Here is a 23,403-nt window from a genome sequence, read left to right on the forward strand (position 1 = left end):
CCCCATGATTAATTTTGAGGAACAGAAAGTGACTGGGAGGATGCTTAAAAAGTATTTGTTCCTGTTCTACAATAAATACCATTCTGCATATGCTCTTGTCATAGAGCAGTGTTAGGTATTTTACAAGTTCAGGCCTGGCCAGTTTATTTGGGTTTGGCGGTACCCAATAAGGGGCATCATGCCAAGGAAGAAGTTGGATCATTGGCTAATTGGAAGTGAGACCTACCCAGGAATGGTGGGAAGAGCCAGTCCCAAACCTCCCCTCTACCTCCCTTGCAAAGAACCTCTTCCCCCCTGTTCTTTTGCCCTACCTCTCTATTTCCTGGTGACAAGCCCTGTCCCCTAACTCATGGACGTAAGAAGCAGGGGGTAGATAGCTCTGAATAGTGTGAGCAACTGTAGCGTGGGGGAGCTCCTGGCACAGAGCCCATAACAGCTCCATCCCAATGGTCAGGCTGGTGGGAGAGGTCAGTTCTGTGTCGAATGGAGTCTCTGCCTGGACAGTGGGCACTTTCAGCACCTGTGCTAAGAGGGGGATGGCCTTTACTAGCAGGTAACCAGGGAGGACTTAGGAAGATGACTGGGGACAGGGAGTGGGAGAGAGAAAGAAGATGAGTTTCGTACATTCCTATCTTTTGTCTTAGAACATTACATTCATGTTAAGGGTTAAACTCCTCTCTTGTGTTGTGGCATTCTGCAGATGCCACAACTATATTGCTCTGCTGCTATCTGCCCAAAAGACAAGTGGGTGATGCTGCTTTTACTTAAAAAAGTCAAGTTCTGCCCTGGGCTGAGCCATGTGTATTTATTGGGAAGAGGTGGTATGGAGCCTATTACTTCCAATTTCCCCCTGAAACAAGTGGACAGAATCTCTATTACAGCTGTTCAGGAGCACACCACGGGTAGGACCTGGCCTCTGTCCTGACTGTGCACCCAAGGGACTACGTGCTACTATCTAGAATATCTAGCATGGTTAGGCCCCCTGCTGAATAGCACATATGCTGTGCCTTGCACTGGCAGGATGGCTCTTTTATTAGCGACATGCTGGCACTTTCTATTCCCCCAGCCCATGAGTCAATGAGGGCAGGATTTCATAATTATCTAGTGTCAGTTGCTCTCTAGCACAACAGTCTTTTAAAATAGGGGAGATAAAATGTTAGTCTTCATGCGGAGGTTGGTGAGTAAGTTACAGTGTGCCATATGTGCTCAGATAAATTTGAGAAGCTAATTCCTTCCTTCCTTCCCTCTTTCTCTGTGGAGCTAGCAATGTGGGGGATTACAAAGGAACACAGAACAGATGCTGATTTACTTCTCCTGTTTTATTCTTGACAAATCTGAATTACTGTTAGGATTTTTGGAGATGTTAAAAAGTTAAGCATCATAAGGTATTTCGGGTGATGTAAAATGAGTGTTTTCTTAAATGACCCTTAACAAATATGGGTCCAAAAAGAATGCTTCATATCCAAGAGCATAATTTTGTTTTGGTTAGCTTGCTGTATGCCACAGAATAATGTAATTACATTTTCTCTGTGTGTATTAAAGCTTTAAAAATATTGCTTGTTCGGTTTGGTAGGATTTTTTTAACCATTTCTCCCTTACCTTGGAGGGTCACGGGGGCAATATTAAAAATATCTTGACTAATTCTTTAAATTTTTTTAGTCTATTTAGAACACAGTAATGAAGCGATCTTGTACAATTGCCAAGTTTTCCCTCCAGCTTTTCGGCATTATTGGCTTACTCATGGCAGAGTGTGCCAATGTACTGTACCTTTCACCAGGAAAACTCTCAATTATTCGGCACAGGATGCTACAAGAACAATGTGACCAGGGTTCTCCATCTGGAGAATAGAATCCTTAATTCAATTTCTAGATCTACCAGGTGTACAATGTATTGTTACCATCTCCCTCTGGATCAGCTACATAGACCTGAACATATTTCAGCATATTTTAGAACATTTAAGCTTTGATTATCTTAAGTCACACTAATAATATATGTCTGACAATCATTACTTCGCAGTTTTCATACATTGTGTAGTATTTTGGAATTTTCAACTTTTTAGAAAAAGAAAATTTTGTTTGGAAAGGCCAACACAGAAGTTTTTAAAAAATAATAATTTGCAAAATAACCTAACACTGATACCAGCTGAATGGCAAATGCAGCTTCAAAATCAGGAATTACTGTTTATATAACTTTGCTGTTCCTTGATCTGTGATTTATTTTATGTTCTACAGGATAGAAATATGCTAATTAAAGAGAGCTTATCAGGCAGGTTAAGCCTAAAATGTAGTATAAATAACTGTTTGTTAAAAAACCTAACATCAGTAATAAAGAATGAGTGCGTTTGTGTGAGACAAGGTGGATGAGGTCATATCTTTTATTGGACCAACTTCTGTTTGTGAGAGAGACAAGCTTTTGAGCCACACAGAGCTCTTCTTCAAAGTGTGTGTGTATGTGTGTATGGAACGATACACTATGTGGTATGTGGTAATTCTACTTGCTGTGACACTGGATCAGCCTGTTATACACAATACGATACATCTCAAGTGGCCTGGTCCAGAGAGCAAACCTTGATGCTCCTTTTCCATTTCACCTTTGAAAGCTGACTGGCTTTCTAATGTCTCCCTAATGGCACATGTCCTGAGCTCCCCATTGTTCAGCTAAATGTTTCAGTCCCCAGATTACAATGGCACTGGGTTCTACAGAACAGTGTACTAGACAGGAAAACTGAAAGCAGAAAATTATCCCCGGGGCTTGGTTACGTATAAAGTGGAAACTCAGCCATTCTGAAGCAGTATGGGAAAAGCTGTGCTGCATCATTGCTAAGTGATCCATCATGCAATTCCATTGTCTGCAGATAACACACACTTTCCTATCAAGCCAGCAAGGCATTTCATGAGTTAGCCGGTGGAAAGGAAAGTTTAGGAGGAGCTACTAGCCTCATATTTACAAGTGCATGCAGGGCAGAGACATATTTCTACCCTGAACCATATTTTGATTATTATTATGAAATGCTCTGAAATGCCTACTTGCAATATAAGTTAGGAAGATTGATTCTAATCTTGAAGGACCAGACAGCATTTTGTGATGCCTGCATGATAAACTAATGAGATTATGAGACACGTTTTTTAGTATTGCATGTATAAAATTACATTTGCAGGTTTTTTTGCATGCCCAATTACTGTGATTGCAAACTCCAGGTGAGATGTCTGTACCGTGTGTGTGGTGTGTATATATATACTGGCATATATATATATATATGCCAGTGTAGAGATCTAACTAGCTATTTGCATATGCAGTTACCACACTTGTGCATCCAGTCTTGCCCTGTATGACTGAATAGCTATGCATTTGAATGTGTCATAATAGATATTATTGTACTATGTACAACTATACTGTGCTCTATTGCAAGTACAGCTGTGTATTGTACTGAGTACTTCACTGCACAGCAGAAAAAATTGCTTCTATTTTATTTTTTAAAAATGCTCAAAATCTAAATGAAATGTTATGTTTCAAGCCAAACAAAACATTTAGTTCAACAAGAATACATTTTTTGGACTTTTCAATTCACCAAAAGCTTCAAAAAATTTTTGTTTTGAGTCTGCCCAGAAGTAATTTTTTTGTTTTTGGAACTGCCAGGAAACCAAAAAAATCAGTCATTCACATAGCTCTAATTATAACAGAAGTAAAGCATTTAGAATACATTAACCTGGCAGCATCCCTTTGTCACTACCATAGGCAGACTTCCTGCTTCAGTACAGTAGCAGTAAAACAGTCGTTTTGGGTTGTGCTATGACATTTAAGTGTGAGCAGGAAATACAGCAGTCTCACAGCAGCAGCTTTGGTGACTTAAAATGGAAGGAAATAAAATAGGTCAAACTATTGTAAAAACTGGCTTGAACTCCTGCTTGGAAATTCCTTCATCTGTTGGAGTGATCTTAGCAATAGGTCAGTTTAAAATGAGAGAAGTAATACTTGTAGTTCATTTTTATTTTTCATTGTACAATACCTACCTGTGCAAAAAAACTCAACACACACACACACACACACACACACACACACACACACACACACACACACACACACACACACACACACACACACACACCCCAACCAAGTGATGAGGTTGCTCCATAACGTGAAAGTCAACAGATGTAGACTCTGATGAATGCACAGGGAAAGCACATTCCAGAGCTTGAAGGCTGTGAACTGCGAAAGCCGTGTCTCCAATCCTGGTATTTAAAAATAAGGGCCTGTTAGCAAAAGAGTCCCTGCTACCCTCAGGTGTCGACGTAGAACATAGGGAGAAAGACACGTCAGTAGATGAAGATGGACTGTATTAGCATTTTTGCTCTTTTATGGCCTGATCCAACTCTCACTGAAGCTAAGGATCCTGTTCTATGTAGGTGCTTATACCACACTTATCACTGTAGTATCTGAGCTCCTTCCACTACTGCATTAAGCAACGTGACTAACCTCTATTAAGTGTTGTTTGTTCTCTTATCCTCTCCCTAGGGGGAGACTTCAACAGGAGTGGGCTTTGACACACTAAGGGTGAACAAAGTCTAAGAGTCATAAGTGAAATAAGTTTGAAGGTCTTTGTTTGGCTCCATAACACTTAATTAAGGAAAATTCAGTAAGCATAAAATTTCTCTTGGTGCTATTAGATGATTGGTTCTTTGCACATGCAAACCTGGTAGATCTAATTTTAGCTCTGCCAGGCTAAATGTGGTTCCTTTGAATGTTTGTTTTGCTTAATTTATTTGTGTTTTTACTGTATAATTGCTTTCCTGGATTTCATTGACTAATTTTTAAATTTTTCTTCTTTAGGCTTCTGATGATGAATCCTATATCAGTGATGTGAGTGATAACATATCTGAGGACAACACCAGTGTCGCAGACAACGTTTTCCGACAAAGTATACACCATACTTTTTAAGAACTTTAGAAAATTACATTTGTTTTCAGATCATGAGCCAAATTTACTGCTAGTGTAATCAGGAACAATTCAGCTGAAATCAATGAAATTGCACCTGCAATGCAATTCCACTGGTGAATTTGGTCCCATGAATGAATTTTGTTATGTTTTTAAAGGGGAGATTTCAATACAATAATGTTTTCTTTCCCCCCCACCCAGTTCTTAATGGTGAGCTAGCAGGAGGTGCATTCAGGAATGGACGTCGGACTTGTCTCCCAGCTCCCTGTCCTGATACCAGTAATATCAATCTGTGGAATATTTTGAGAAATAATATTGGCAAAGATCTCTCCAAAGTCTCCATGCCAGTTGAGCTAAATGAACCTCTTAATACTTTACAACACCTTTGTGAAGAACTGGAATACAGTGAACTCCTGGACAAAGCTGCTGAAACTGATGATCCATACGAACGCATGGTAATAAATTTGGTACAGTATAACTTTGTGTATGCGAAAGCTTAGATTTTTCTCATCTTCCCCAGGAGCTCGTTTGTGAATCCTGCACAGTGTTCCGTTTTGTCATTCCCCTGGTTCATTGTGTATGTGTGATTGCCAAGAGAAACTGAGAGACTTTTGGAACTGTAATTCCATCAGCATCCAGATGATGCTGATCTCATCAGAGGCGCCATCTTTCTGAGTTGTGGTGTGGGGCTCGACCCACGTTCCGCCCCAGGCCCTTCCCCCACTCCGCCACTTTCCCTAAGCCCTCATCCCAGTCCCCCCTCTTCTCAGCTGTGTCCCCGCCCCACCCTGTTCCGCCCCCTTCCTCCAAGCACAGCCCACCCTTGCTTCTCCCGCTCCCACCCCAGTGCCTCCTGCACACTGCTGAACAACGGATCAGTGGTGGATGGGAGGCACTGGGAGAGAGGGGAAGGAGCTGATCGGCGGCTCACATCGGCGTGCAGGAGGTGTTGGGGGGAGAGGGTGGAGCTGATTGGAGAGGCTGCCGGTGGGTGCTGAGCACTCACTATTTTTTTTCCGTGGGTGCTCCAGCCCTGGAACACCCACGGCGTTAGCACCTATTCATCTGCAGTCTTTTGGCTTTCTGATTTCTGGATAAAAAGAGGCTGAAATGACAATCACTGGTTGAGGCTCAGTCCAATGAGGTAGTGAGAGAAAACACCTGAACTAGTTGATGGGGGTTGCCTGCTTCCTCTGTTTGAAAGCTTGTGTCTGCACAGGCGCCGTCTTCCTCTGGGCCCCGGGGTGCTTAACACCCCCACTCCACCCCAGGCGTTGCCCCCACCGACTCCCTTCCCCCAAGTCCCCCCTGCTCCGCCCCAGGCGCCCGCCCACATCTTCTTCCCCCTGCTCCACCCCTGCCCCGCCTCTTCCCGCCCAGTTCTACCCCTGAGTGCGCCTCGTCCCCACTCCTCCCCCAGTGCCTCCTGCATGCTGCAGAACAGCTCATCGCTGCGGGTGGGAGGCGCTGGGGGGGGGTGCTGGCTGCCAATGGTGCTAAGCACCCACTAATTTTTTTCCGTGGATGCTCTATCCCAGGGCTCCATGCTCTGCTCAAAGTCCCACATCTTTTCAGGGTGCAATTCCAGCTATTAGTTATGATATGATAACCCTGAATGATCTAGTACCTGGCTGGATTAGGCATTTCTCCCTACTTCAACCCCGTTTCCTATCATTACAGTTCATATAGGGATTGGTCTCAGCCCCTAGGATTGAATAAATGGGATTGGTGGCCATAGGATTTCATTTAAAAGTCCTTGGCTATACAGTTTTCTTCTTTGGTTTATCAGTGTTTAGTGTGTACATCATTTGTATAAGATACTTTCCTGAGCTTGAGTGACAGCTAAGTAGTTTGCTGTTGTACAATAGGCAATGGTGATTATATGTTTGTCTTAGTTTGCTTGCCCATTGCCCATCACTTACATTTACAGTCTATAGAGAGTGTCTCTAAGTATTATTAAGTTTATACCTCACTGAAAGTCTCACTAATGACTGGGAAGCATATTGTGAATTTTGCAAATTAGTGAGTAAACACCCAAACACAATAAAAAGCGTGGGGATATTATATCTGCATTCTTGTACATTTATTTAGTTAGTGTAGTTTCTTATTAAGGATACCCACACACAAATGTTAACTGTGAGTGAAGGTTGTTTGACTGCATAGGCCACCAAGGCAAACTGTAAAAAGCAAGGAAATAAGCAGTGATGTCATTCAACACCCCATCCACACTTTCTTCATCGGTTCGCATTCTTGCCCTCAGCTACCTCTCTTTCTTCAAGGTGCTAAAGATGATGGATCTGTGCCAGTGAGTGCTGCATCCTGCTTGGGTTTGGGGGCAGAACTGGAGGAAAGGAGATTGCGACTAGGAGCCAGTGGGCAGGGGTAACATAGGTGTGGGAGTGATGGGAGGCCGGGGAAGGGGAGAGACAGATTGGATGAGGAGTTGAGTAGGATTGGCTGGGCTAGCAGCCTGGCGGGGCAGGATGAGAGTGGAAGAGGCTAGGATAGGGAGTACAGATGCAGGAGACTGGGACTGGCTGGGTAAGAGGACTGGGACTGGAATGAGAAGCCTGAAGAATGGAGGGTGGGATTGGAGAAGAGAACAGGACTGGGACGGTGAGGCAGGGGGAAGAGACATGACTAGGGCAGGGATGTGCTGGAGGGATAGGGCCAGAAGGGGTCATGCTTGGGGGAAATGGGCAGATTAGAGCACATTCCCCTCCTGAGTCTAGAATGGAACCCAAGATTCCTGAGTCCTCTGCTGTCAGCAAATATCCATGAAACCAACTGGGAAAGTGTCTCATCGCCCTCTAGTGTGCTGGTCCATTCAGAGAATGACAACCAGTTGCGGCTATCATTTACTCAATTAGCTCAAGTGACAGAGTGTTCTGCGATGGATCTAAAGGTTCCAATCCTGCTGATGAATCATGTGGGTGTCGCTATGATGCTACATGATGGAATTTCTGTTTTTGCAGTTTGTTTTTTTAAAAACCTAGGAAATTACACACAAAAAACCTATGATGAAAGAACATTAAGATTGCAAGTTAGGAAATAACAAAATTAAGGTTGTCTGTCCTCTTGGACACCAGGGGTGAATTGTGGGAAGGCATTGGAGGCCTTTCAGCACACAGGTGATTTAGCCTGAGACCTTACTACAAAGTGGGAGGGTTATCAGCCCAAGTGAAAGAAGCATCCAGGTTCTAGGCTATGCCCCTATTGGGACACCTATCCTGGGTTTAAAGCACCACTAAACTTGGGTGAGAGGGTTTTGTGTGTGGCCAGGAGGTGGATTAGGATCAAAGCCTTCACTGTACACTGAATAAGGCAGGGATCCTGAGGAAAAAAAATAGTATGTGATCATGTAATTAAAAACTATATCATAACACATGCATACAAGAAAGCCAAATTAAAGTTGCACAGTTCATGATAAACAAAGTGGCTTGGTCTGAGAGTGGCTTGGTCTTGGACACCATCAGGTAGAAGGTGTCATCTCAGAAGAAAGTTAACAGAAGATGATGATGGCCATAAAGGAAAACAAATAGTGTCACAGAAACAAAAATCCAATTCTTATTGGTCTCCGTTGGGAATTCTGATCTTATACTTATACTTATATATAATATATATATATTCTGGAGGAGGGATAGCTCAGTAGTTTGAGCATTGGCCTGCCAAACCCAGGCACAAATGGGAAGGGCAGTCCTGGACAAATTGCAACTCCCCAATCCTGCACCATCTGGCCCTAGCCTAAGTTACTGCTGCTGAGCAATAGCTCTATTTTAGGCCACTGGTATAAGGTCCCTCAGGGTATGTCTGTACTTTGCAATAAAACACTTACAGCTGGCCCATGTCAGCTGACTCTGGCTCACAGGGCTCGGGCTGCGGGGCTATAAAATTGCGGTGTACCTGTTCAGACTCAGGGACTCTCCTGCATTGCGGGGTCCCAGAGCCCAGGCTCCAACCCGAGCCCTAACGTCTACACTGCAGTTTTATAGCCTTGCAACCTGAGCCCTGCGAACCCAAGTCAGCTGACACGGACCCAGGGGTGGCTCTGTTTTTTGCCGCCCCAAGCACGGCAGTCAGGTGGCCTTTGGCGGCACGCCTGCGGGAGGTCCACTGGTCATGGGATTCGGCAGTATGTCTGTGGGGGATCTGCCGGTCCCGCAGGACCGGCGGATCTCCCACAGGCATGCCGCCGAAGGCTGCCTGACTGCTGCCCTCACAGCAACCGGCAGGCCACTCCCGCGGCTTGCCGCCCCAGGCACGCACTTGCTGCGCTGGTGCCTGGAGCCGCCCCTGCATGGGCCAGCAGCAGGTGTTTTATTTCAGTGTAGACATACCCTTAGAGATTCCACACCAGTAGAGAACAAGGCATACTTTGCTGCATCCCTGAGATGCCCCTTCCTCTCTCTACACTGGGGTGGGGGGGACATCTGGTGAAGGAGGCAGCTCCACCACCTCTGCCAGCTTTATGCCAGCGGAGAGTAAGAGGAATTCTCTTCTAGTCAGTTATGGCTAAAATACGACCATTTGGAGACAAAATTTAATCTGAATTTAAAGGAAGAAACAAAGGGATCAGTACAACTTCAACTGTGAAGTCATCATTACCAATGCCTCTATAATGGCACTTCAAAGCAAATAGTAAATGTTCTGTAGTATATTTTGTAAACGTACTACTTTCTTAATATTGTGAGACTTCAGCTAATACAAACTCTGCCATTAAACCTTTGCTGAGGAATGGTGAAAGATCATCAATTTTTGTTTGTGAATTATGGGCTGTGTAGATCCTATTGTATTGTTTTATGTTTTCTGTGTGCCCACAGGCTATGGTGATGTGCAGCCCAAAGGTTTGTGTATTATTCAGATACATAAATAACCAGATGCTGCAGGCTTTCCTTTCCATTAATTACTTTGCAGGACATTGATAGTTTTCTATTACTATGTAGCCCTTCAAATAGTGAATGAATAAAGGGGCAATTAAGTGTTTTTAAATGATAAATTTATTCACACTGCTGCCCACACAATTGACAATGATGAGGGAGCACACCGAGGAATCTTTAGCTGTTTTTCTGTGTTTTAACAGGTTCTCATAGCTGCCTTTGCAGCTTCAGGGTATGCCTCCACTTACTACAGAGCAGGAAGCAAGCCATTCAATCCAGTGCTTGGTGAGACTTATGAATGTATTAGGGAAGACAAAGGATTCCGATTTTTCTCAGAGCAGGTAAAACCTGTTTCTATGTAAATCTTCATTTCTTTGGACAGCAGAGTGACTTTAATTTTTCTTTATAGTTAAGATCTTGTATTCCCACTAGAGTAAAGAGAGTTTGAAGTGAAAGTTACTAAATCCAGAAAAAAAAGTATAATAAACTTAAATGATTTATATAAAATATATCCTTTAATGTAGGAGGCTGTAAAAATAAAGTCTACTTCATGTTAAACATGCTGAGGCTTTTTTTGTTTGTTTTATTGTAATATACATAACTGAATAGTTTTTAGCTTGAGGTAACTGTCAGTTACACTGATTTTTAAAAATTATAGACTTCTTTTGTGTTAAACAACTCCTCGCCACCGTAATTTTTTTTTTCAGGTTAGCCACCATCCACCCATTTCTGCCTGTCACTGTGAATCAAAGAATTTTGTGTTTTGGCAAGGTATATATTTTAATTCAAAAGCCTAAAGATGAAGTTTTTAATCAAAGAAAAAGTTTATGATTTCAAAATTATTATAATTAGGGATGTAGTTCTCTGGAATTTATTTAATAGATTAGTTTAGTATAGTTATTATATTAAGTTATTTCTGGCTATTGCTTTAAAGTGTTTCAATTTTAAATTGTAAGGAACAAGCCGATGCAGTATTTTATCATCCATGCCAGAGTGACTTGCATTATGTTTATTTGTTCTGCTGTCTTTATTTAAAAGCTTTATACAGAACACACTGTTATCTGTTAGGAGACAAGGGATACATTAGTCTCTCTGATATAAGGTTGTCCCTCCGGAATAACCTTTTTTCTGTCTTCAAAGCAGGTTAATGTTCTGTTCAAAAGATCATCTGTATGCCATTTAGTGGCATAGATCTCTGAAAGTATAATATTTTGGTCTTTTGTAATTTTCTAATATTTCACTTTATCATTTAGATATCAGATGGAAAAATAAGTTCTGGGGGAAATCAATGGAAATCCTGCCAATTGGAACACTGAATGTGACTTTTCCAAAGTAAGTTACTGTCTTGTTTCCTTTGGCTATGTTTTTTTGTTTGTTTTTTAAATCTAGGAAGATGCTCTTCTTTCTGAGGGCTGGATGGATGGTGGTGGGGGAGTAGAGATCCCACATGATTAGCAGCTGGCAGAATGCGAGTTCCCTGCTTTGATCTCCCATTACAGGATGAGGTACTGAAACATTGCTGGAGCCTGAAGGCTCAGTCAGGCGCTTGGAGGGAAAACCAGGGAACTCTCTAAAAGCATCTCACTGGTAGAGGAGAATAGGTGCATGTGAAGAGGCACTAACTCCATACCCAGTCGTTGGAATGATGGGCTGCCCAGAGCAAATCTGTTCAACACTGTCAGCAGTAGGGTTCTCAAGGGGGCTAATGCTGGGCTCATCGGAACCAGGATTAACACAACAGGGAAATGTTTCAAAATCTTCTGTTGTGTAGACAGGGCCATATGGCTTCCTTCAAATGTAGCCCTCAGGGAGGGGAGAGAGGATTTGGTCACAGACTGTAGAGCGGTGTGTGGCCTCCCAAACCCTCAAAGCCTGGGAATCTGCAGATCTTAGATCTCGGGTGCACTCCGCCCTTTGGCAGTACAGCTTCCGCAGGGAATCTTTCTTACATTTTCCTCCATCTTGTCACAAAGTTGAAGCTAATACCATCAGAACAACATTGCATTCTGCATATATATCTATTGGCCTGGCTATCTGACAGATTCAGAGGGGAGCATGCCATGTATAGCATCGGCTCCCTGGCTCTATTTCTCCCCACCCCCCCACTCCCCAGGACTGGGGAAGCTCTGACTGCATGGAATTGCCAGGGGACAATATGCCACTGAGTTATTGCTCCCCACTTCCTTTCTATTCATTCTATTTCAGACCTATTTTACTTTTATTAGTTCCCATTGCTTCTGAGAGAAATACATGATAACCGGGACTCCAGTCCACCACGGCATTGTAGAGCATGCTGAACTTTAAGTCTAATCCTACTCAAGTCGCTGATCAGGACCAAAGTGTTCAGCACTACTGGGATTGAGACTTTAATACAGGACTTCAGTGGTTCATAGGACCTCTCGTGGGCCTCTATAATGGGGTGAATTTCACCCATATAGAATAATTTAGGTTTAATGATGGGGAATAATAATTACTATGGAAGCCACACTGATTACTGATTCAAACATTTTTGAGGGATTTAATTATTTTGTATATGTGATTATATGGCTGGATTTCACTTTTTGTCAGCAATATTGAAATTTAATTTACATTACCAGTTATATACTAACTTTATTCCCAGGTATGGAGATTACTACGTGTGGAACAAAGTCACCACCTGCATACACAACATCCTTAGTGGAAGGAGGTGGATAGAGCATTATGGAGAAATAACCATCAGAAACACAAAAAGCAGTGTTTGTATTTGTAAGCTCACATTTGTCAAGGTAACTTATGATTTGTCATGCAATGGTAATATATGACAAAAAGTAAGCAGAACTATTTTCTTAGCCTAGACCTGGCTACAGTTTTCTCAGTATTCTGCTGTTCCCCTACATTCCTTCTTCCCTGTTCTGTATCATCACCACTATCTTATCAGGTAAGAAGCCCAATAACAAAACTCCACCTAAGTTGTGATCTGAGATGTCTGCCAGTGTTAACATGTCTCTGTTATTGCTGGACCAGCCCATTTGATGTCAGTGTGTTTCTGTGCCCATTTGATGTCAGCATCATTGACAATAAATTACTGTTTTTTTAATTTTAAAATGCAAATGGCCAAATTCAGTTCCATTAAGCCAGTAAAAACCAGGAGGAACGCTGTCCTTCAGAGCAGTTACTCTGGATTTAGACTGTTCTAACCATGATCCGAATTTGGTCCTAAGTTTCTTATCTATTTAGAATAATGGTGTTCTGCTTCATTGTATTTATATATCCTGGTGATAGTTCTGTATAAAAACAGTAATATGGATCTGCTAGAGCTGAATTTTTTTGTAAAAACAATTAAAATAATGAGTTTATCATCACTGGTGTTGCTACATACACTTCAGTGTCAAAAGGCCCACCTCAGTTGCTGCAGTGATGCATTATAGCTTGTCTCAGGTGAAGACTTAGTGCTTCGGAACTGGACTGATTAAAGGTAAAAGGGAAGGGAATAGAGATGCCTGAGAAAAGGAAGACAGAAGAGAATGAGAGAAAGCAAATACAGGGTGCTGTGGGATGAAAGTAGCTCCCCTCCAGTATCTGGGCAAAGAATTCTCCAATCTTTAGAGTGGCAGTGTCAGCAGCTTAGGCATCTGGGAAAAGAAAAAATATACATCTGATTTTTCAACTGGAAGGAGGTGGGTCTGTTTCTACTACAGAATGGTGTAGGAATTTGACTCGTGAAGAAGCTATATATTACCAGTGTGCACAGATAATTAAATGAGCTTGAACCCCTTTATAAACAACCAGACTGCTATTTTCATCAGAAAATACTGCTATGTTCAGTAAACATATACATGTCAACGCACCCAGTATTCCAATTTTCTTCGTTTTAAATTGCAACCATTATGGGGATTGGCAGTAGATTGAGGTGGGACAAAAGAGAACTTTGATGCAGAATCTGGAATCACCCATCAGTGGCAGATAAGAAGCATTTGCAATATAGCATAGATTCTTATGCAGAAACATTCTGTTATGTTATTACTTAATCCTTCCTGGAGTGCCAGAAACTGGACTAGATGACCTATTGAGGTCCCTTCTAGTCCTACACTTCTATGATTCTGTTGTTTTCCTATCTATAAAATATTGTGAACCAAAAATTTTTCATTGTAATCCACATGTTTAAAAGTATGTTCAGGTATGCAAGGAAACTTTTCCCTAGTTAGTTTTAGAGATGGACACAATGGCTCAGCATATTATGTTGTTCCAGAATGTTCCAGGCTGCCATTTTCTGTTTTGTGTTTTAATGTAAGTAATATTCAGTTGGACAAAATTCTAATTCCTGAAGTGCCAACAATGTGCCTGGTACTGTAAAAAGATACCTAATGATGGAGTCACAGCCCATTAAGACTTTATAATCTAAACAGGGTAGACATCTGCTAGGCAAACTAATTCTGTATAGATTTGCTGAGATAATTTTTGTAGCAGAATTGCAAAGATGTCACATCCTTATGCATGTCTTCAATTTCAAGAAATTAATAGTCTCTAATTTTTCTTTGTTGGGGATCTGGCTGCAGTTGACTTTTACGTGTCGCAATATTTTAGAAGTATGTAGTGGGATATTGTGATATACAGTGTGACAAGGAAATCAACTTTGTTCACTTTGTTTACTTTGGTACATTTTCAGGTGAATTATTGGAATTCAAATGTAAATGAAGTCCAAGGGGTTGTCATGGACCAAGAAGGAAAGGTGGTGCATCGCCTCTTTGGAAAGTGGCATGAAGGGTTATACTGTGGGGTTGCACCTTCAGCAAAATGTATATGGAGGCCAGGTAAGAAAATTCTTCAGGTGGCTTTAGTCTCACTAAAAGCTGCTTTTAGCTACCCATTTTAAATACAAATTGAGAAACAAAATATACAGCTAGATAAATAACGAGGAATTGGCACAGCAGCTATCGGTATCCTTTATTATTGAATGTAAAAGTATCTAAAAAGTGTGTGTGCTCCATCTCATGAGTCATTTTTTAGATTTCGCTCCAAATCTGAGGCTAAAATTTGGTCACAGGTATTTAGCATGTTGGGAACATAATCTGAGGAAAATGTAAATGTTAGCCTTATCCTTCTCTCACACCTGTGCAGATCAGGGTATCTCCATTGGATTAAACAGAATTACATTGGTGTAAAACCAGTATTAAGTGAAAGGAGAAACAGGTTGGTTGTGTCAATCCCTTATTGCCCTAATGGTCTGGTTTTCAAATATAGTGAGCACTTGCGGTTCCCATTGACTTATGTTTCTTAAAAATTGCTTACTTGCTTAAAGAGACAATGTGGGTTCAAACCACCATTACCATGCACTCTCTACTCTAGAGCAAAGTGGGTGTGTAGCCGTGCCTTTGTGGGTCACAACTGAGAATACCAAATTCAGGACAAACTGCTGAGAAATAGGGCAGATACACCCCAAAACTGCTGGTTATTTTCCCTTAAGATATACCAAACCAGCAATAAAAGTAAACTTCTGTTTCACCACACTGGCTAACAAGAAGTCAAAACAGCAGTTTCCTTAGGCATTCCAGTCCTTGTATCACCACCAAAAACACTAGACTTAATGATGAGTGGTTCCTTGCAACCAGTTTCATCAAATGAAAGGTTCTTCCAATCCCAAAGGACCAGCCACACACCCTAGTCAATATATAACTCAGATCTTACCCAATAAACATGCTGATTTTAGTATCTGAAATCTAAAGGTTTATTCATAAAAAGAAAAAGAAAGAAAGGTGAGAGTTAAAATTGGTTAAAGGAATCAAATACGTATAGTAATTGCAAAGTTCTTGGTTCAGGCTTGTAGCAGTGATGGAATAAACTGCTGGCTTAAGTCAAGTCTCTGGTTGCTTCCAAATCATTGGAAGGACCTCTGTCCCTTGGTTAGAATGCTCCCATTAGTATAAGTTCATAGTTCAGAGGTTTGAGCAGGAAAGAGGCTGGAGCAGGAAAGAGGCAAAATGGAGATGTTTCCAGGGCCTTTTATAGCTTCTGCCGTGTGGAGGGAAATCCATTGTTTCAAACAAAGGAATGGTGTCCCTAGCCTCTATTTGTCAGAGGGTAGAGATGGATGGCAGGAGAGAGATCACTTGATCATTACCTGTTAGGTTCACTCCCTCTGAGGCACCTGGCATTGGCCACTGTTGGCATACAGGATACTGGGCTGGATGGATCTTTGGTCTGACCCAGTACGGCCATTCTTATGTTCTTAACAAAGCCCTTAGCACATCTAGTGGAAAATTGGATAAAAGGTGGAGTTTGGAGTCACCTGGGCAAGTCACATGTGCCTGCATAATTTCGCTTAGTCATAGCAGGAAAGTCCATTGAGTATAGATAGGTATCTCCCATGGTCCATTGTGAGTTAAGTGTTCCTTGTTGAGCCACTTAATTTGAATAGTCCCTTCAAGATGTGCAAGCTAAATACCTTGTGGGTGTTACCCCAGGACCAAAAATATGAGAAATCCAGGTATAGAGCCAATACGCATAACTTGAAATACAAAAATGATACATGCATAAAGATAGCATAATCATTTCAGCGAATCATAACCTTTCCATAGGCATCTTAAATGCCACATTTTGTACAAGATTTGTTGCAATTATATAAGAGTGATGGCAGCAGTGATCTACATGATCATCTTTTATCAGAGAACATCACAGGGTATATAACAGTCCCTATTCTAATTTGATGGCATTTTACACCCACTTTGCACTGGGGGAGAGGAGATGTAGGGAAATGGTGAATCACGCCCTATGAACCTGTTTAGGTACCAACATTTGGAGGGAGACTCGATACATTTGCTTTTGTGGAGACTGGTTTATTTTTAACTTGAAAGAAGAAATATTTCACATATTTCCTAAAAGCAAAGAAAGATTTTAAAAGTCTTGATCTGTTATGTAAATAACTCTCTACTGTGTAATAAGGTACCATTAATATTAAATGAAAGATGTTTTACCTAGAAAATAATATTTGATGCACTTTAAAAGTATATCAAATAAAGGAATTAGAATGTATAAATATTTTATTGGCTGTTATAGCTTTATTAATTCATTGGGCTCTATGTATGTGTTTATAAAAATAGTAAAATAAGCATTTTCTTTCTCAAATATGTTTATACAGGATCCATGCCAACCCACTATGAACGTTATTATGGCTTTACAAGGTTTGCTATTGAACTCAATGAGTTAGATCCTGTATTGAAAGAGATTCTTCCAACAACGGATGCACGATTCAGGCCAGATCAGAGGCAAGAAAGCTCATTTATATGTTTAATATTTATGATTGTTTTATGGCAGAGTTTGAACCCCAGCATTGAATTTTGCCCAGATCTGCACTATAATATGTGCTATGCCTTAGATTCTGCTAGAAAATATTACGGTAAGCCAAAAGCTTGGCTTATCCAGCTCAGGAAAGGGAAACATATAGAGATCCTGGTGCTATGGGAATTCTTCTGGCAGAGGCAGAATTCCAGAAATTTCCAGCAAATACATGCTCTGGCATGTCCTTTCCTACTCCCATGAATAGAAGCAACGTATGTCCATTGGTAGTACTTGCTGTTGGCAGTATCATATGATAGCTGGAGAGATGCACATGCCTTTCTATAGCTCATGCATGTGTAGATGGTGAGCCAGCATATCAGCAATTCTTGTTTCTTAGCATTCTCTTGCATGCTAGGGAAGGATCCGATCCTGGTGTTTGTACAGAGAGTAGGAGGCTTGCTCTGAGGAGCTGAAAATGTAAACAAGACTAAGAAATTATATTTCAGACTCCGGAGTATAAATTAAATAATTTTACTATTTCTTTTTTAATGAGCTCTGGCCTTAAAGCAGGTGCATAGAACTCAGTAGCTCTTTTCAAGGACAAAGAGTTTTTCAAGGCTGCTGGCCTTGTTTTCTGGGACAAATGTTTTTCTGGCAATGTTGTTACAGAATATGCTTTTACAGAAGATGAGATTGTATATTTACTAAAAGATCCATTGTTATCTGTATAGACTTTTGGAAGAGGGAAATGTAGAAGCAGCAGCCACAGAAAAGCAAAGAATAGAGGAACTCCAGAGAAGTCGAAGGCGGAACATGGAGGAGAACAACATTGAATACAAACCAAAATTTTTTAAGTGAGTAAAGTGATTTCAGTAATAAGTCTATAATTTGTTTTCTGTGCAGCCATCAACATAAGAGGACAACGCAGAGGGCATCTGCCTCTTAAATAGGCAGGCCCAGAGTAGTGTAATAAAGAAGTGAAAAGATGGAAACAATCCAATTTCAAGAAATATTTTCATAGCGCTGACTCCTGTCTGAGGCAATTTTAACATATTTTTAAATGAATTGAATACTGACTAACCAAACTAGGAAGCCAACGTTCCCTGTTAGTCCACAAGAGAAGTAAAACGTGGGCAATAGCCTTACAAATTTTCTTCCTATCACCCTGCCAATGTGCCTCAAGTTTAATAGTGGAGAAGGAAATTCCAAAGGGAACGTGTCAACTCATTTTTGTCCTAAATTTAGCTGTGTATTTAAAAAAAAAAAAAAAGTGGTGGTGGTGGTGGAAAGAACAACTTGAACAGAATTTTTAAGGTAGTTTTTCAAATTGTAATTACTCTGGCTTTTGTTTTGTTTTCGTGGGGAAAGGTAGTGTGGCTTTTTTGTTTGTTTTAATTAAAACATTCCCTTAACTGGTGAAACTGATTGACATAATTTTATTGTAGAAAATGAGTAAAATGCAGAAAGGAAACAAACAGCATAAATGGTGGAAGTAAATTAGGCTCCCATCTTGCAATCTGGTCTACATGGTTGGACCCAGACACACACGCAGAGTCCATTGAAGTCAACAGGGCTTCACATGGGTGCAGGGTTGTATGAATCAGATGGTAGAATTGGATCCTTAGAAGTTCTAAAATGCCTTCACTTATAACACCGGTTATGCAATTGTTTTATTTTTAAATCTCTGATGTTTATGCTATATCCCTTTAAAATAGTAAATCAAACCTTTAACCATTTTCATCTGGGTTTCTTTGTCTTTTTTTTTTTTTTTTTGCTTTTGCTTTTGCAGAAAAGTTATCGATGCCAATCAAAGAGAGAGCTGGGTTTCTAATGACACCTATTGGGAACTGCGAAAGGATCCTGGCTTTAGTAAAGTAGAAACCCCCATACTCTGGTAAACTGAGAATGTAGATCTAGTAAACATATCACTCTCTGAAGAAAAAAATAACTATGCACAATATGTTTCTTATAGCTAAGTGTGGTTTGTGGGTCTACAGAAAACCTACCATTCGCTTTTATATTCATCTTTATAATGGACTTTCGAAAGTGCATTAGACCCAGGTCCCTGACCACTTTTGGATCCTTTTTATTTTGCAGCAGCCATTTAAAAATAACCTTTAAAGTTTCATGTATTAAAAATGCAAAACAAAGGAAGCAGATTCATTATCCAAAGTTGCTCGGAAGAGGTTGTAATACACAAAACTGCAACTGGTGCTTAAAACAGACATTGAGAGTAACGACAAACAAACAAAATGAAAGAAAAAAAACATTTTGTTTTAACTTGTTTTGTTAAAAACTCTTGTGTTACAACAGTCTATCATTTCCGGCTTGAGGCTAGTCCTTTAGTGTGATGTGCTTGGACTGGCCTTGTCAAAAAGACACAATGCTTTTCTGGAAGCTGTTCCCATTCATATGCCATTGTTCATGCCTTAAACAAAACATGAAGGTATCCAATAAGTCATTTTAAAATATGTATCCTTAGGCTTGTGTGAGCAGCAGATTTTATTCATATTCTAAATATTGGCGATCATGTATTATTAAAAATAAAATCCACCTAAATGGATGAGAAGGTAAAGTGACCTGCTGTACATGCTTTAGCTTTGCGAAGCTGGTTGTGTAATCAAACAGGAAAACTAGCTAACTTTGTGACAGTTTTGGTAAATGCATCTGGGTTGCTAGTCAGAAAATTCATATCCAACATGCCTAATGCTGTGATGTATTTATCATATGTGCCACTGATTTGACATAGCCTCACACTTTCTCACGTTTCCCCATAACTGTTTATACAATTAGAATTCCCTGTAGCTTTGCAACAGTGTTAGAAACACAGAAAGATTTCATAAGAGGTTTTCTCTCCAGAAGCGGGATAGCACTATAAACATAACAGGCACTTTCTATCATGCACACTGTATACTTTACTGGTCTGTTTGTCTGTGCCCACTCCCAACTTGAATTTCTTAGCTGAATTTGTTTGGGGGAGGAGTAGAGGCACTCACGCATGCTGGGTTAATGGCTTTTTGTCAAAATAGCTTTTATGCAAAATTAATTTTTAGCTTTTCATAAAATGCTTTTGATTAAGAAACAGGACTCTTAAATGTTTTTATGCCACAGTTACATGTCTATGGAAGGAGGCTGGGCACTTTCTATCTGAAAAAATGACTGAAATGCATAACTGCAGAGGGCAAATATTATTAAAGAAAGTTTTATTAGATAAAAAATTGTATTCCATACTATAGGATCTAGTCTTCTATTAATGCATCTGGTGTTTAAGTAAATTACATTTACCTGTATACATCTTCTGAATGCCCTGATGACACTTCTGTGTGTACACGTCTCACATCTGTACACATGTCTCAAATCTTTTTGCATATACATGTTATATTTACTTTTTCTGCAGCTCAGCATTTCCCACAATTCTGGACATCTGGGCTTCTCTCCTCTCTCTGCAGCTTCGTGGAGGCAGATCAGTGTTTTGGTGCCTCATGCTCTGGACAGGATCCCTCTGCTCCTTCTTACCACCAGATTCTCTGCCTCCATGGCAGCAGATGGTGTTGGTTTCTCTTGCTCTCACCCTTACCTTTCAATTTGAGTTGTTTCTGCCCAGTTTTGGGGCAGTGGGGAGCAGTGTTCTCCTGCTCCCCCCTTCCTCCTCCTTCCTGGGTCAGTTACATCTTCAGTAGTTTAACCCTCTCTGAGCATCCACTGCAGCGTTTCCCTGTTGGCTCTTCTGCCACTCTGTAAGCATGGCAGAGCAGCAAGAAAACACAGGGTTAAAGCCAAGCAGTGCTCTGTTTGTAAGGCAGCCTTCCCAGGCTCGGCAGACAGTGAGTTGTGCCCAGCTTGCACCCAGCCAACCAACCCTAATTTCATTAGGGCCGAGGGCTACTAATCAAAAAGCTAGGGGTCTTCTTTCCACCAAGGCAACTGTAGCTTCAACTGAGGAAAAATGTACCAGAACCCCCAGTGCAGAGCAGGGAGAAGCTCTAAAAGCAAGGAGGACCCTGACCACTTGACTCAGGGATAAATATCAAAAGACTCTTGCAGAACAAAGAGGAGACGCTTGCAGGGCCACCAGTCCCTCCATCCAGTTCTTAAAGTGGATCTTGAGCACTTGGGGAAAGAAGCAGGGCCCTTCCTCCCAAGCTAACCAGGAAGGGTTGGACAAGAATTCCCTCCTTCCCCCAGGAAATGGTACCCAATAGGGGAGGATTATGAGGAAGACCTCTTGAGATGGCTTCAGAACCTGAGAAAGGTAAGCCACAAAAGGCCTCACCAAAGCCGCAGCAGAGCTTCAACGCTCCCACAGTGCACTAAAAAGGTTAAAAAGTCATGAAAGGGAAAGAAAAAGGACAAAAAATCCAGTAGATATGAGTCCTTTGACTCCTCTTCCTCCTCCCTCAGCCCCTCTTCCAGTGAGGAAGGCAAGCTGTCTGACTCTGAATCCGAACAGTGTGGCAACAGTTTTTAGCTTGAGGAATGTCAAGCTATATGTAACAAGATTCAAATCCAGCCTGTTCAGCTCACCTCAGCTGAGTTTGGGGTATGGATGAGGGTCAAACCCAGAGAAGAAAGAGGTGATGGAGGCTTGAGAGAAGCAGCTGGAGGAGGTGTAAGAGGTAATATCAGCATAATCATAACCAGCAAATTACAACCTTTCCATAGACACCTTACTTGACCTCCTTTGTACAAGGTTTGGTACAACTATAGGACCTTGGTTGCAACAATGATCTCTACGGTCACAGTTCATGTCAATAACATCACAAGCAGGTCCTGGTGGATGCCCGGTTTCTTTGGGTGAGGATACATCGCACAGAGATGGAGTATGCTCTGTCTATCTCCAAACTCCATCCAAAAACCAAGCTTTGAGGTGAAGAGGGCCAGGTTTGGGATGTCGGAGTTGGCCCCGGTCCTGTGTGAGGAGATCTGGTAGTGTGTGGAGGCGGAGTGGTGTTTGGATGGAGAGGTTCAGGAGGTCCATGAACCAAAACTGGCGGGGCCAAAACAGGGCTCGATCCCGGCAAATCTTGCGTAGGATTTGTGGGAGGGGGATATGGGAGGAAAGGCGGAGTGGAGAGAGTCCATCCAGAGAGGAGAAGGGCATCGCCCTGCGAGTCCTCCCCCACAGCTCCCCTGGAACAGTAAAGCGGAAGTTTGTGATTCTCACGAGTGGCAGAGAGATCCCATTGCGGTGTGCCCCACTTGTGGGAAAGGTACCACAGGATGTTGTCGTGCAGTTCCCACTCATGGTTCAGGCAGAGAATCCTACTGAGCGCATTGATGGGTGCCAGGGAGATACATAGCCTGGAGTGTGACCTGATGTTCGATGCCCTAGTTCGAGAGATGGATGGACTCTGAACAGAGGGAGGGAGTTCTGGCGCCGCCTGTTTGTTGATGCAGACCACCACTGCAATGTTGTCAGAGAGTATTTAGATGTGTTTGGCCTGTATGTGGGGAAGAAAGGTCTGGTAGGTGAGATAGACTGCCCGCAGTTCTATGAGATTTACGTGCATCCTTGCTTCTCGAGGCATCCAGATGCCCTGCGCAGAGTGGCTGCCTAGAGAGCACCCCCACCCGTGAGGGAGGCATCTGTTGTGAGCATGGTTTGTGGTGTGGGTGGCTTGAAGGGAGTACTGACCAGCAGGTGGGTAGAGTCGGTCCACCAGATAAAGGACAGCAGTGCCAGCTGGGGAATCAGGATCTTGCTGTCCAGGTGGTCACATTGTGGTCTGTAGACAGAGAGGAGCCAAGCTGAAGGCAACGCATGTGAAGACAGGCATGTGGCATGACCGAGGTGCACACTGTCAGATGTCCAAGAAGGGGGAGGCAGCAGTGGATAGTGATGCGGGGGTTGCAGCGCAGGCCAGCAGTTTGATTCACGATGGTAATGAAGTGATCCGCCGGAAGGAAGGCCCATGCTGCGATGGAGTCGAGCCATGCCCCAATAAAGTCGATCGTCTGGGTAGGGATAAGAACTGACTTCTTGTTGAAGCAGACCCTGAGAGATGGATGGAGAGTGAGGATGGTGGAGAGTAGGCAGGAGTGGGAGAGTGCAACAAGGAGCCATTCATCCAGGTAAGGGAAACCAGAGTAGCTGAGACTGCACATCTGTGTTGCTATGACAGCGAAGACTTTGGTGAATATATGTGGAGCCATTGCTGTGCCGAAAGGCAGGACTTGGAATTGGTAGAGGCTGTGCCCCAGTGTGAAGTGGAGGAACTTTCAATGGAGTGGGTGAATATCGATGTGGAAATAGGTGTCCTTCATGTTGAGAGCCACCAACCAGACCACCAAGGAGTTGGGTGTGGGTGAGTAAAGAGAAACTCCATGCCTTTGGTGGGGA

The 23,403-nt window shown here is 42.0% G+C and overlaps 1 protein-coding gene across 9 annotated transcripts in view; it reads left to right on the forward strand.

Annotated features, from left to right (window-relative positions):
• Positions 1-23,403, forward strand: part of OSBPL6 (oxysterol binding protein like 6) — a 203,203-nt gene that overhangs the window by 166,497 nt on the left and 13,303 nt on the right. For 7 of the 9 annotated variants that reach the window (XM_005300469.5, XM_042860681.2, XM_042860679.2 and 4 more), the window contains 10 exons: positions 4,828-4,915; positions 5,134-5,387; positions 10,013-10,150; positions 10,517-10,580; positions 11,063-11,141; positions 12,430-12,574; positions 14,455-14,599; positions 16,924-17,050; positions 17,795-17,917; positions 18,853-20,351. In XM_005300469.5, the coding sequence (XP_005300526.1) occupies positions 4,828-4,915; positions 5,134-5,387; positions 10,013-10,150; positions 10,517-10,580; positions 11,063-11,141; positions 12,430-12,574; positions 14,455-14,599; positions 16,924-17,050; positions 17,795-17,917; positions 18,853-18,961 (1,272 nt within the window). In that variant the 3' untranslated portion in view covers positions 18,962-20,351. Of the gene's footprint in view, positions 1-4,827; positions 4,916-5,133; positions 5,388-10,012; positions 10,151-10,516; positions 10,581-11,062; positions 11,142-12,429; positions 12,575-14,454; positions 14,600-16,923; positions 17,051-17,794; positions 17,918-18,852; positions 20,352-23,403 lie in introns of those variants that run through there. The other 2 variants (XM_065560806.1, XM_065560808.1) reach the window with 1 other exon arrangement.

This window comes from Chrysemys picta, chromosome 11 (assembly GCF_011386835.1).
Source record: "Chrysemys picta bellii isolate R12L10 chromosome 11, ASM1138683v2, whole genome shotgun sequence".
NCBI classification, from domain to species: Eukaryota; Metazoa; Chordata; order Testudines; family Emydidae; genus Chrysemys; species Chrysemys picta.